Source organism: Candoia aspera, chromosome 4 (genome assembly GCF_035149785.1).
Source record: "Candoia aspera isolate rCanAsp1 chromosome 4, rCanAsp1.hap2, whole genome shotgun sequence".
In the NCBI taxonomy this organism is placed as follows: Eukaryota; Metazoa; Chordata; class Lepidosauria; order Squamata; family Boidae; genus Candoia; species Candoia aspera.
The window spans coordinates 109,166,620-109,181,566 of record NC_086156.1 but is presented as its reverse complement, the minus strand read 5'-3'; the positions used below and the strand labels follow the sequence as shown (position 1 = coordinate 109,181,566).

The 14,947-nt window shown below is 37.5% G+C and overlaps 1 protein-coding gene across 1 annotated transcript; it reads right to left on the bottom strand.

Moving 5' to 3' along the window:
• Nucleotides 1-5,541: 5,541 nt before the first annotated feature.
• Nucleotides 5,542-14,947, bottom strand: LOC134497007 (vomeronasal type-2 receptor 26-like). Its single transcript, XM_063302721.1, has 4 exons — nt 14,868-14,947; nt 14,068-14,185; nt 7,279-7,405; nt 5,542-6,437 (listed from the first exon to the last, which is right to left on the bottom strand). The coding sequence occupies exons 1-4, from the start codon at nt 14,945-14,947 to the stop codon at nt 5,542-5,544; spliced, it is 1,221 nt and encodes a 406-aa protein (XP_063158791.1).

The window sequence follows — 14,947 nt, the reverse complement described above, 5'->3', positions numbered from 1 at the left end:
AACTCCATCTGGGCTGGCATTATCCAAATTTTGTCTTTTCTCTTCACTGTTGTGTTCTCAAAGTCTGAAATATAGGGCAACATTCTCAAAATGACCATGTCCTGGTTTTCACAATAGATAACCACAGCATTGGCATTACTTCTCATAACAACATTGTAAACTTTTATATATTGCATAAGCAGGTTATATATTTCATTGGAAACAGATGCCTTGGGCAGCTCTTCCACAAAGTCAAAGCAAATACCTTTCTGAGAAAATATGGCAAGCCTATTCTGGAGAAACCTGTCTTGTTTCTCAGCACTTTGGACGATCAGCCCAATCCATATCCACTGAAAATGTAGCAACATTTGAGTCATCCCTTTAAATTGAAGATCTTCATTTGGAAATGCCCGGTGCAAGAAAATAGCCGGTGTGCTCTCATCTATCACTGGAGCAGAGCCATATGCAACCTAAGGGGGGGGGGGGGGAAATAAGAATAATATTACAACAGGACATTTGTGTCTAAAGACTTCTGAAAAATCAACTGCTTTTTGTAATACTGTCCAAAACAACAAGAAAACAAAAGCTTGACTTCTGTTAGCATTCTGAAACATAATATAAAAACAACATCCCTTTCCAAAATGTTTTTTAATATTTATTTATTTATTTATTAAATTTATATTACCGCCCATCTCCCCTTATGGGGGACTCTGGTTGGTTTACAATAAAAGCTCTCCTGTCCCTCTTTCTCCCACTCTTTCTATCCCTCTATCATAAACAGATATTTCCAGGCTGCCATAATAATAATAATAATAATAATTATTATTATTATTATTACAAATAATTGTAACAACAAAACATCAATTAAAACAATGGAAAAATGAGACAGTATAAAATAGAAAAATGAAAAATGAGGGGAAAATTAATATCAGGGGAAATTTTTCTGAAAGAGTTTTAAGTTACCTGTGGGATCTTGTAAATGCTCAGTATATTTGACATGAACTGACCGATGAAAGCGTTAGGTCCTGCAAGAACAGCTACCACATTGTCCTTGAGATCACACTTGTAGTTTGGGATGAATCTTCCCTTGGAAGAGAGAAGCTCCATGGAAGCGAGATAGGTCCATCTTGCCAAGAAATAGCTATTGAAGGCATGGATGCCCAGTGTGATATTAGGTAAGATCTGGAGATTTTCATTGATTTCTTTGACAGCAAATTCCAAGGCCAGGATATGCTGAAAATTCTGCAGATGAATTCTGAAAGGAGAGTTGTTTAGAAATGTAACGTTTGTAACAATACTTCTGTTTCAGAATAGGCATAACTCTGCTATGTTCTGATTTTCTAAACCAGTGGATGGAAGAGTCCATTCCTTTCAGATGTCATAATCTGTCACTTGTCCTGGGACGTGGTGAAATGCAAAATGCGACCTGAATTTAGGAGAATTACTTCTAAATTTATTATCTGCCCTAATCTTTTCCGTTATCCCTACAACCTTTTCTTCTCTTTTTCTTCTTCTATCAATTCCAATAATTCAATATTTAAATAATTCCAATTCAGGAAAAAAAGTGACTTGGAAATTCAGAATTCCCCTGTGCTATGAAAGCCATCACCTCCTACTGCAATGGTTTCTACCACCCACTAAAACCGGTTATGCTCTTTACTTTTATCTATCTATCTATCTATCTATCTATCTATCTATCTATCTATCTATCTATCTATCTATCTACCTACCTACCTACCTACCTACCTACCTACCTATCTATCTATCTATCTATCTATCTATCTATCTATCTATCTATCTATCTATGAAGTAAGATCCAGTTATCAATTATCAACACAATAAAAATAATTACAGGAAATCATCAATGGTTTCTTCCAATGGATTCCTTGTGAATGTTATTGTGTTGGAAAACATGTAAATCTGAGAAGTAATGCCACCAATAACCAGGTCTTCTGAACAATATTTTTTGTGCCTAATAAAGAGTGGGTCCCCTACATTACATTTACCAAGAAGAATGTAGCATTTGATATGAGGCAATAACATGAATATGCTTGCAGCGAAAAGAATCATCTTGCAAGCCAATCTTTCCTATGCCTGAAAGGTATCAGACTGAAAATGCTTCATCACTCAGTTACATCCCTGCACAGGAAAGGAATATTATCCTGCAGTTTTAATGCATTGTTTTGTTGTGCACCTTGTATCTCCTTAGGGACTTGTAGATAATCATGGACACTTAAATAATGATGGGGCAAATCACATACTTGAGGAAATTTTCTTTGTCACATTGATGAACAGTGTGTCATGTTTCTTTTCAAAAGTCAGCTTTTGCCATTTTTGCAACACCCTGGGAGCTGAAGCCTGTAATTAAAGGGGAAAAAAAAAGATTTAAGACAGGGCAAAATATTTTCTGTTTTGCAGGGTCTTAAGTGTATGAAGTTTTGCTTTAGTTCCTTTTTGGGATGGGGGTTTGAGGTTTTATCTCAATTCTGCCTCTTATTTTAGTTCTCTTTTAACCCTTCCCTTGCTTTATGCAACTGTCTGGATATGGTCTTTCATGGTGTCTATTTTTGTTTTATTTCTTGTTTAATTTTGTGAATTGTTCTATCTATCATCTATCATATTTATAAAGCCACTCATCTCATATAGTGACTCTGGGTGGTGTCCACAATAAAAGAATGCAAATAGGTAAAAACCAATTAAAAATACAACCAAAATACATAAATTAAAAGATAAAAAAACATACAGAGAGTGCATTCCATTTTATCATCATATAGCTATCTAGCAGGCTCCACTCTATCATGGGATCCCCAGACCAGCTGACAAAACCATGTTTTGAGGTCCTTCTGGAAGACCAACAGGTTTGGAGCCAGCCTTGTAGGGAAGGATGTCCCATGAGGTGAAGGCCAGAAAAGCCTTTCCTCCTAGGTCCCACCCAATGAATTTCCCTGGCTGATGGTACCCACAACATGCCTCTCCTGCTGGACCTGGTGGGAATGGGTAGATGTAACTGGGGAGAGGCAGTCCTTTAAATAACCTGATCCCATGCCATGTAGGGTTTTAAAGATCACCAATTTGAATTCAACCCAGAAGCAAACTGACAAGCTAGAAATTGTCAGAGTGTGCTGGAAAGTGTTTTGCCTGAAAGATCAGTAAATGCTTTAATAAACAATGATGGTTCTCTAGGTCCTAATAAGATGAAATGTTTTAACTGCTGTGGGAAGTAGAAATAGAGTTTAAAAATATTCCCCATCATGACAGAGGAGGTGGCTGTATGATGCTATGTTTTTTTTTTTTTTTTGTATAGCAATTCATGCCTATAGGTTACATAGATTTGAACTAGGTTCATATGGACATTTTCAGAATATTTAGTGAGCTAAACTTTGATTCAACAGTATATGATAGGACAACATTCTAGCACAGAAAATACTGTGCTTACATCCCATTATTTGCTTTTGAAGCAGATAATGGGACGTAAGAATACACTACTTCTTGCGCATTAGAGATTGCTTTTACTACTTGGGGATTAATTGCAAAATGGAATGATTGATTTCCAACTGCGGCCTGAATCCGGTAAACCTGTTTGCAATCTTACATTCACCTTGATGTGCTCATATCTTCACCCTCCTCATTACCTCCCAGTAATGAAGTTTTTTTTTTCTTTATTTTTTCAGCTTATTGGAATGAGAGATCCAGTTATTCTTACACACAACCTCAGCCAATTAAAGAGGGGCGGGGGGAGTTATACAGGAATTGATGCCCTACCTTAAACTTACCTCTCATCCAAATCCTTCCTCTTTTTCTACCATTATCAGTCCCTCTTATTTAATGATTACTACCATTATGAATATTACTATTGATTTCACCTTTCAATCACATTTTCTAGTGTATTGCAAGATAATGAATCCTGTCCTGTTCCAGGTTTCAAACTCTTGCCTGGGTAGTTTCTCTTTCAAAAGGAATGGGCAGAAGAGATGTCCAAATCCAGTCCAAAGGTCAGGCAGCCAAATCCGGTTTGTCAGCCAGTCTGAAGGTCAGAGTTTCAGGGTTAACAAACAGAATTCAGTGGAAAAAATATGACCTGATCTCCGTCAGAGATCAGATGGTTGTTTCCAATGGAGAAACACGGGTCAGGGCTGCCTCTTTTATTGTGATAGCAGCCTTGCTTGGCAAGAAGCCTCACTGAGTATCTTTGCTCTGCTCTCCACTCTATTTGCTGGATCCAAAGGCTTAGAGGTTTTATGCCATCATCTGACTGCTCCAGCTGTTCTGATGGTGCCTGTTTTTGATCAGCCTCAGGTGATTCCTGGCTTGGTGTCTCCCGAGGCTGACATAACTGGAGCAGCTTCTTCACAGTCTGAGTCCTGGGCCATGACACATCCAGTGGTGTTTCTCCAGTAAAGCCTTCTGTAGCATAGGAATGCTAGAATATCCTGTTGCATTTGAAAGGACGCAAAGCTTCCTTGTTCCTGCATTCTGTTCTAGTCTAGTCTAGTCTAGTCTAGTCTAGTCTAGTCTAGTCTACCCTTCCCCAAATGAAATGACTTTCATATTCTCTATCAAAGTTGAATCATCCTGGATCACTTTCTCTTCAGTTGCTCTAAAATGAAACCATTTAATCACTAGAAGTATACCCAAATAAATTTGGTTGATATAAATATTAGTTACCAATATCTCTACTTTGAGCAGATTTGTTTTAAGTTTATTAATATTTCATACTATATATGTACTGCATAAATAATTCTTCAGCACATGCTTGCTACAGAAAAGGTTATACAAATTGTAAGAAGTAGAAAACCACTGGATAGTCCCTCCCATATGATGGTTTTAATTGAAGACCAAGTCTGGTGAAATGTCTGGACATCCTCTGCCAAACAATTAATGATGAAACAGAATTAATCTAAACTGAAGCTCAGGTAAATAGAAGGGACACAGCATTTTTCTTTTGACTGAGGATGGTATACAAAGGTATTGTAAAGCCTTGGGGAATGTGAATTCAGGGTGCGTTTCTGCAGTAAAGGGCACATTAGACTTGTCTGTCATTACAAGGACAGAAAGAACATTCTTTTAAATTTATTATCCAGAGTATTTTTCTGGTCTATAAACATGATTTTCCTGCAGGCTGTTCTGTTTGCCAAGGGTTCTTTGTGCGTCTCGTGGAGTAACCACTTAGCATCACATTTCCAAGGGTGGTAGAATTCAGTCTAATATGTCAATACATCAGCATTTGATCTTTTCAACAGCCATTGCCCTCAAAAGACCAGAAATCCAGATAATTCATAATGAAGCTTTGGCTTTTTCTTAGTGGTAGGTTCTTCATTTGAAATTTCTTTTTCACAGCAATACGCCAGAAATTTCAATAAATGTTTTTAATCAAGTGAACAGGGCCAGACCTTTCAGATTAATGTTGCTAATTTCAGGACTTAGAGAATGCCAGGACCAGTCCTGCATGTTATGTTTGGCTGTGAAATTTTAGCCTGTCCTCTAGAAGAAGAAAATGAAGCTCTATTGTAGCAAATAGATAAGCAAAAAAGGATCCATAAAAAAATAAAATATAATTCACTTTTATCTCTTTATCAGCTGCTCCCTTTTGTTCAAATCAGGCCGCAGAACAATAATGTAGCATTTGGGGAAAAAGATGCACCACAATAAACCAGCTGCAGAAGCCAAAATGGAGAAGATCTCCACAACTACTGTGTATTTCCCCTTGGTGCTCACATAGGCAGGAACAAATGATATCCAGACAGAACAAAAGACCAACATGCTGAAGGTAATAAATTTGGCTTCGTTAAAGCTGTCTGGTAACTTCCTAGCTAGGAAAGCCACTGTGAAACTGATAGCAGTCAAGAACCCCAAAAAACTAAGGGCAATATAAAACATAGTGTTTGAACCTTCATTACACTGCAGGATAATTTCTTCAGCCATGGAGTACATGTCAGAATCTGGGAATGGGGGAGAAATTGTAAGCCACACAACACAAATTGTGGTTTGTACCAGGGAGCAAGAAAGGACAATACAGATAGCCAGCCTTTTCCCCACCCATTTCCTCATTTTGGAGCCTGGCTTGGTGGCCATGAAAGCCAGAACGACTATGGTTGTTTTCCCCAATATACAAGAAAGAGCTACAGAGAAGATGATGCTAAAAGTAGTTTGTCTCATGAGACATTTCATTTGGTCAGGTTGCCCAATGAAAAGCAAAGTGCAAAGGAAAGAGAGCAGGAGAGCAATGACAAGAATATAAGTGAGGTTCCTGTTGTTGGCTTTGATGATGGGAGTGTCCTGGTATTTAGTGAAGATCCCCAGCACCACAGATGAGATGAGAGAAAAGAAGAAAGCAACACTTGTCAAGGTGATTCCCAAGGGTTCTTTGTAAGACAAAAATATGATCCATTTTGGAATGCAGATATTTTGAGCTTTGTTTGGGTATTGATTGACTAAACATTGGAAACAGTCATTTGCATCTGAAAAAGAAAAGGATTGGGCTTCAGGTACAGTATAACCATTATATGAGTTAGATGGACTGAAAATGAGTTGATGTGATTTCATTAGTTCCTTCATTTATATCAATTTTATTTGTTCTGAAGTATCTTAAGAATGGCAATGTCTGTATGTGAATGTATCCATGCATGCATGTCTGTGTGCATATGGTTGTGTGTATGTGTTTATTTGGTGGCACTTGGACTGGTATTGATAGTTAAATGTATTGGCCAAGAAGCAGACATACATTTTCCTCTATGTCAATGATGCAGTCAAATTATGCTAGATAAAATCAGGCTTTGACAGAGCCTAAAGGTCCTAGCAGCATAGTATAAAGAAGAAAAGATGGACATTAACTATTCTAAAATAAAAATGGTTGTGTTCACTAAGTATTGTTGGTGACTGTGTTGACTGTGTTGTTTTTCTTGGATGCTATGTATTTAATTTTTTTTGTATTTGGGATGCAATTGTTTTTATTATATTTGTTATTGTTCACTGCCTACAGTCACTTTTTGATATGGGTGGCTTTACAAATGGATTAAATAATTCGATTTGTAAAGCCACCCATGTTTGGCTAAATGCTTGGCTAAATGCTTGGCTAAACATGTTTCTATTTTCTATTTCTAAAGGTCAGAAGAACATGTGAGTTGATGGAATGGAATCATAGGAATGAGCATTCTGCTATTGCCTCCTTATCCTAAATTCAGACATTTTTTGGGGGAGGGGGGGAACTGCACAGCTATTGAGCTAAAAACTATATACTTCTAGTTTAAAGATTAGTGCTTGGCTCACAATACATATAGATCTACAAATGAAACCTCTTACCCATCTTGTTTGAAATCTTCCCTTTTGCACATGGAAGGCAATCATAGCAGCAAAATGGTTTACCTTCTATTTTAAACTTGCTGTAACCTGAATAGCAATTGTCATTGCACACAGAAAGGGGCAGTGTCTGTCAAGAAATAAAACCAGGATGTTGTTGTTGTTGTTGTTTCATAGATCTGCATTTCTCTGTAACTGTGCTAGTATAAAGTGAATGCTTGATCACTGAACAAAATAGCATACCTTTTTGGAAAAAAAAAATGTTTGGTATGCATTTCTATTGGGCAGATCTTTTACACATTTAAGATATTTAAGGGGATAATAAACCCATATCAAGTCACATTGTGTCTCATTAGCACTTGCTATGGGACCATCAGTGAATGTTAATGAATATGTTTCCTGGCAGATATTCACAAAGTTCAAAGTTGTGTGAAAGCCTAATAATGAAGGCTGAACTCTCTTCTATAATCAGACTGATTTAATCATGGTGACTCAGATGGATCATATCTCTCTAGCTTGTTGATACTTTGATCTTCTCTGCATTTTCTTAGTGCCAACAATGGACTATCTTGTAATATGGAGTAAGGGCTGAGGCTGGAAAGGCTGGAATAAGTTCCTTCCTGTTTTTCCAAATACAAAGTGACCCACCAAGTATCTGTTAATTTGGAAGCAGGAGAGGTGGTGGTGAAGGAAGGATCCTACTGCGGCATAGGCATATCTCTTTCTGTGTTCTTTGCACTGTGGCGGGCAATCAACTATTGTACTCAAAGCTTTGAGAACTTGTGATTTACTGCCAAGACTTGTTGAGTCACCTGTTTGACCAGCTAGTCACCCTGGTGGGTATTTGCCTTGATATGAGAAGGAAAAGATCTTTCCAGTACCCCCTGAGAATGGTATTTCTGAAGCATGCATTCCTAATGGTAAAAGAGGGACGGAACTAAGATTATTCAAATGATGGCAGATGGAAATCAACACACTTGGGAGAAGGAACTGCAATATCTAACCCAGAAGGCAAAAGCAAACCATTTCTAATTCTTGGAAGGAAACACTATGGCCATAACTGTAACCTTTATAAGATCATGACTTGCTCATTAGAGAAGGTGCCTATACTGAACAAGAGAGATGCAATAAAATGCATATGTTACTGCAACACTTCACTGAACTCTAATGCAATGAAAATTACTTTGTTTTCCCAGAGAGAGATGTGTTTTCATTCCATGGAAGAGACGGCTAAAGAAACCTATTATTATTATTGTTGTTGTTGTTGTTGTTGTTATTATTATTTCTAATGCCCTGCAAATGGTTTTGGGTCAGGCAAATAATATCTCTCTCCCACTCCAATTCTACGTTTGTGTATGTACACATGTATCGTAATGCTTTCCTATCTCTATGTTTTTCCCAGCTCACACAACTACACACTCATATATTCACACATACATCAAACAATCACACCAAAGAGTAAAAGTGGTGGGTGGTGGTTCCTCCCAGCAAAAGGATGTAAATAAAGATTGGAAGATGAGTATCCCCATGTTAAACACACAGAGAGTGACACACAGAAAACAAAATAAATCATACCTGATAGGTATATCAAGCTGCTTGGATATTGATATTCCAATGGGGAGGTAAGTAGGCCGGTTGGTCGGTTGGTCAGTCCAAGGCAACCAGATAGGAAAATTGCATGCCTACAACAGCTTCAAGCAGCTAATCAAAGCTCAGAAATTCTCAGCCCCTCAGCATCATCACTAGACTGACAAGTGTCAGATTTTGTGTTGCCAGAAGAAGAAAAGTAACTACTTTCTCAGCAGAATAACTAAAGGTGACTCTATGCTGTGCTCTAAAACTGACTCATACACACACACACACCAAGATAACAAAATTTAAGCTAATATAGAATCTGGGCATCCAGCTTGCGTAAATCAATATCATTATTGAGAATTGGGGGGAGATGGGTGGTAATAGAAATTTGAATGATAGATAGATAGATAGATAGATAGATAGATAGATAGATAGATAGATAGATAGATAGATAGGTAGGTAGGTAGGTAGATAGAACTCAGGGTTTATTCAGATGTACCCTAGCCAGGTGTGGAATTCTCTCAGCATATAGAACTATACAGCTTCAGCCCTGTCTGTGTTTAAACATGGTTTATTATTAAATCATAACTACTTTAAACTCTTGAAATGTAATCTCTGAGACAGTTTCTTATGCAGCCAATCTAGAAATGTTAGTAAGTCTCAGTTTTGACACTATTGACTCAGTGAAGGATAGGATCCATTCACAGTTATTTTTCTTGCAAGACTCTACAATATGAACAAAGACATGATCTATATGAAGAAAGACATGATTTAAAAAGGGGGGGTTATTTTATACAATTTGAAAAGCGAGCAGGAGATACCTTTCTAAACTCACTTGGCCAGATGATGTTCTCTACAGAAATGGTGAGCAGCTTATCTGGGGAAGCTGTGGAGTCTATCCTTCCAACTTTGACATTAAGGAAAGTCTGGTTTGGGAATGTGATCCAGTTGATGATATCAAATCCAGTTTCTAATTCCCCATTTTCATTAAAGAAAATTTTCTCTCCAACACTGTTGTTAAATGAGAGTGTTCTCAGATAATGATGGAGCTAAATACAAGGAAGACAAAGCAATTCACGTGGATGAATATACATATACTACTAATATTTTACATTACTAGAATGATCTTTTTATTGTTTCATTGTTATTGTGTAGTTTTATAGTAATTTGATACTGTTTCATCAAATTTCATTTACTCTTTGAATCAGTTTAATCATTCAGAACAAGAACATACTTCATACTGAATGACAGATCAAGTCAAATCAATTATTCCACTCAAATCCATTAATTCAATCAGAGCTGGTCTAATTTATATATGCCTACTCCACATTGTTGTGATGACACACATATCATTGTAAAGTTTAATGTAATTCATAAAACTATGAGGATACTAGAATAGGAAGAGACCTGCATACCACTATTCTAATCTTCTTATTGGCTATGTCCCCATCTCAGTGGTTCATTTAATTAGAAGAGGAAGATCAGTAAGGTATGTGTGAAATTGTTTTATAGTGTGTTTTATATTGAAATTTTATTATATATTTATTGTTTTATATTGTAAACTACCCAGAGTCCCTCCAGTCGGAGATGGGTGGTGACAGATTTGATAGATAGATAGATAGATAGATAGATAGATAGATAGATAGATAGGTATACCTGCCATGCCTGTTGATTCAGACTCAGTAGTCTTCTACCAGCTGCCCTCACTTTATATTTGAATGTGGGGGAAAGCATGGCTTGCAAAGCATTTGCCACAGCATAGACTGCATTATAGATGCTGTAACTCTGCCCAGTCATGGTGATATCAAAAACAGCATTAGGAAGAGTCTCCAGCTTCTCTTCTCCAGTACACACTACTCCAATGTCCTCATCCAATATGTCTTTAGGGAAAGAACATGCAAATGCCTGTTCCCAGAACAATCTTATTAAATGGTCTTCCTTTTCTGAAGTAGGGCTTCTCATTTGTACAAATGTTTTGAACCCAGATATCTCCTTGGAGGACACTGCAAAAGACATAGCACCATGGAAGAAATCCATCCCTCGCATTCTTTGAAAGGAAAGTGATGTGAACTCCATCTGGGCTGTCATTATCCAAACTTTATCTTTTCTCTTTATTGGTATGTTTTCAAATTCTGAAGCATAGGGGAACATTCTAAAAATGACTGTGACCTGGTTTTCACAATGTAAGATCACAACATTGGAAGTGCTGTTCATGATAATTGTGTACATTTTAATCAACTCACTAAAGGTAACTACAATGTTGTCAGAAAATGTCTCCATGGCCAACTGTTCCATGAAGTCAAAGCACACACCTTTCTCTGGAAACATAGTGATGGCATTATGTACAAATCTCTCTCCACTCTCAGTGCGTTGAAAAACCAGCCCAATCCATGTCCACTTTAAATACAACAGCAACTGGAGAATTGCTTTAATCTCAGTGTTCTCATTTGGGAAAAAATGATGAAAGAAAACAGCATGTACGTTGTCATCTGTTTTTGGAGCAGGTCCATATATGAGCTAGGAAAATGAATTAAATAAATGCTGGATTTCCAAAATGACTCATGTCTTTCCTGAATATATATATTTGAGTTTAATATTTGCAATTAAACTTCAACACATGTCCAGCCCAGAATTAACTGATGATCATTTTTTTTCAGCAATGTTTAAAAGTGGAGATCATTACAAAGCCATAGATCTGGGATTTAAGAAATAAATTCTAAATTCTTGATTCAAAAAATGTTATATTGAAAATGGTCCACATTTTGTTCAATCTGATTGGTCCTGAGTAATGGAACACAAATTGGCTTATCCTTCATCTGGATTCCTGCTTATAGGTCCCAGCAAAGAAAGTTAACCAATCAAGGGATGGTAGTATAAGATTAATGCAACATTATTGCTTTATGTTCAAAGATAAATTCATGGCACACGTAGCCAAAATTATGAAGTAAAATACAAATCAATGTGTTATTTTATACACAGTTTTGCATAAATTTCAGTCCTTAAAGCCAGGTCCTCCAATAATTAATCTTGATGGAAATTGTAATCCAACAAGTTCTACATGGCCATAGGTCCCTTTTCTGGTTCATACCAAGTTAATAGAAACACTTCATTACTTCTTAACCTATTTTATTAAAATATCTGCCTCTTAGTTTCCATGATGTGTGATACAAGAGTAAATGGCTAGAGAATATATTTTCTCCTTCCCTACCCTTTAAGAGGAGGCACCCACCACCATCTCCTCCTCCAGCTTGATGACAGCTTTACTGATGGTGATTGGCAGGAACCTAATCTTGCATTGTTAGACTAGTTTCAACCTGTCTCCTTGTGGATGCAAGCAGGATGCTTGGAGAAGTTCAAGATCCAGATCCCTTTTGCCTGGTAATAGCAGGAAGGAATCAGTTTAGGCAGGTCATTAATGCCTCTTTCAGCAATAGGAGGTATCAACAGTTTGAAGAAGGTTGCCAGATTCAAGGGTTGACCAAAGGGTCCACTTAAGAGTATTTCCGTAAGGCAGAGGGAATTTTGTGGATTAACCTCACAGCAAGACAACTTACTTACATGAGAAGCTAACAGTACATTTTCAACATGTCTATGAAGTCACTGGGGGTGACCATCAGAGTTTCTGAGATTGGGTGCCACCTTCATGTAGATAACACCTTCAGGCAAGTAACATCTGGCTCCATTCATCCTTTCCATTTTGTTAGTTGTGCCAGGCTTCTTAATTTTCCCCTGTCTATACTAGACTGAGGACTAGATGAGCAGCAAGAGACTGAAACTAGAGTAAATCCAGACAAGTCAGATGGTTTGGTGGTTGGGAAAGTTTCTTAACCAATTAGAAGAAGCCATTCCTGCCCCAGATGGGGATACTTTTCTCTGAAGGGTCAGGCTTGCAGTTTGGGAGTGTGATTCTACCCTGTGTTGTCCCTCAGTACTCTGATCAGCATTTTGGGAATGTATGCCTACTTCCATTTGTGTTTGATTTGCCAGTTTAGTCTCGTCCTGGAGACTTGTGTCTGTCTGTGCATATATATACTTTCAAATCAGTGGTGACTCCTGGTGACTGCCTGGACAAATCCCTGCAGGTTTCTTGGCAAGATTTCAGAAGTGGTTTGCCCTTGCTTGCTTTCTAGGCTGAGAGAGAAGAACTGCCCCAAGGTCACCCAGCTGGCTTTGTGCCTAAGGAGGAACTAGAACTCACGGTCTCCCAGTTTCTAGCTTGAAGCCTTTACTACTACACCAAATTGGCTCTCTGTTAAAGAATTTATTACCTATGTACTAATTAATTCCCAATCATAACCGTCCGTAGCTAGCTATGACACCAAAAAACGTACATATGACGGCATCATGATGCAAAGCCTTCCATTACATATTTGCAACCCAGTGTCTGACACAAATATATAAACTATAGGGATTGTGTTGTGACATCATGATGCATACTTTTGTTGCTAGACCCCCCCCCCCCAATAGTCAATTCAGTTAAATAGCTTTGGTTAAAAGTCAACTTCTTTAGTACAGTTGAAGTACAGGCATTTAAGGGATACATAGGATCATCATCATCATCATTGTCAATAATAATAATTAAATTATAATAATTCATGTTTTAATTTTCCTAGCTTTCCTTAACCTTCTCCATGATTTTTCACAGTCAAGTAAAAGGTTGTAAAAGGGGAAGTAAATACTCCTCTACCATATATTATTTCAGTGATTATGCATTTGTCTTCTCTTTTTACTGCATAATTTAGTGTCTTTTTACTTGGACTAATGTAGAATATTTGCACCAACAATTTTCAAGGAAGGAAACAGCAAGTAATTGCTCCTAAATTATGATTTCCTGAATGGTTAAGTCAGGTTCCTAAATCCTTAATATTATTAATATTCAAATGTGCTGAAAACGAGTGAAGATGATCCCAATTTTTATATCAGTGAATTCATAAATGAGCCAAGAAATTGAAATGTGTAATATGGAATTGGATACAAATTTAGGCATAGATCAAATACATGCACAAAATAAATAAACTAAAAATATCCCCATCTTGTGGCAAGCCTACAAGTTTGCCTCTTCGTTCATGTTTTGAAATTGCTACAATTTCCAAGTCACAAAACTTATGAGGGAAAAGACTTTCCTTCCTTCCTTCCTTCCTTCCTTCCTTCCTTCCTTCCTTCCTTCCTTCCTTCCTTCCTTCCTTCCTTCCTTCCTCTTTCTTAAGCAGAACTTACCTGGGGCATCTTGTAGACATTCAGAACGTTTGCCATGAAGGAACAGATGTGAGAGGTAGGTCCTGCAATAACAGATACTGCCCAGTCCTTGGCATCACACTTATAATTGGGGATGAACCTGCCCCGTGTGGAGAGAAGCTCAACTGAAGCAAAGGTGGTCCCTCTTGCCATGAAATAGCTATCAGCAACGTGAATCCCCAAAGTTATGTTAGGTAAGATGAGGGAATGTTCATTGATCTCCTTTACAGCAAAAATCAGAGCTAGGACATGTTGGTAATTCTGTAGGAAAAACCTGCAGTAAGAGGTATATTCTAAGTCATACTGCTTTTGTTAAGGAATAGGACTTTTCACCCATTTTATAAGTCAGCTAAAGACAATGGCCAAAAACAGATTGTACAGTACCAGCAGAGGAAAGCAGAGAAACAGATTCACACTCAGATTTGACCTGTTTACTTTTTGAACATCAACCCAATCACATCAGTAATTTCTAAACTACATGAGCGCCAAGATGCCCAAGTGTGAAAACTGATACAGAACTTCTGCAGCAACTGGCATTGAAATGTTTCCAAAGGTATCTCAGGACTTCTCATTAATTCTATGGCAATTGAATTTGGTCTGATGAAGAGGATGAAAAATTCTCTACATATGGAGCTCACCATTAGAATCCAGTTCAGCTATTACAAATACTTTTCACTAAAGAATAGATGAGTTGATGAAAACAATAGTCATCAACAATATAAGCATTCTCTGGGCAGTTAGCAGACCTACTTCTATTACTGTTTTGCTAGCTCCTCACTCACCTTCTTTCATGAGGTTCACCTTTGGAGTATGTAAGAATACAGATGTAGCGTTTATCTATACCTACTTCAAGCAGCCACAT

Bases quoted from the DNA above. Each gene is read 5' to 3' on its own strand.
- LOC134497007 (XM_063302721.1), bottom strand. From the start codon at position 14,947: ATGTGGCTGCTTGAAGTAGGTATAGATAAACGCTACATCTGTATTCTT. The intron at 7,406-14,067 runs GTAAGTTCTGCT...ATTTCTTGACAG, and splicing joins ATGTCTACAAGATGCCCCAG to ACACTGCCCCTTTCTGTGTG. The intron at 6,438-7,278 runs GTAAGAGGTTTC...TTTCTTTTTCAG, and splicing joins GAAGATTTCAAACAAGATGG to ATGCAAATGACTGTTTCCAA.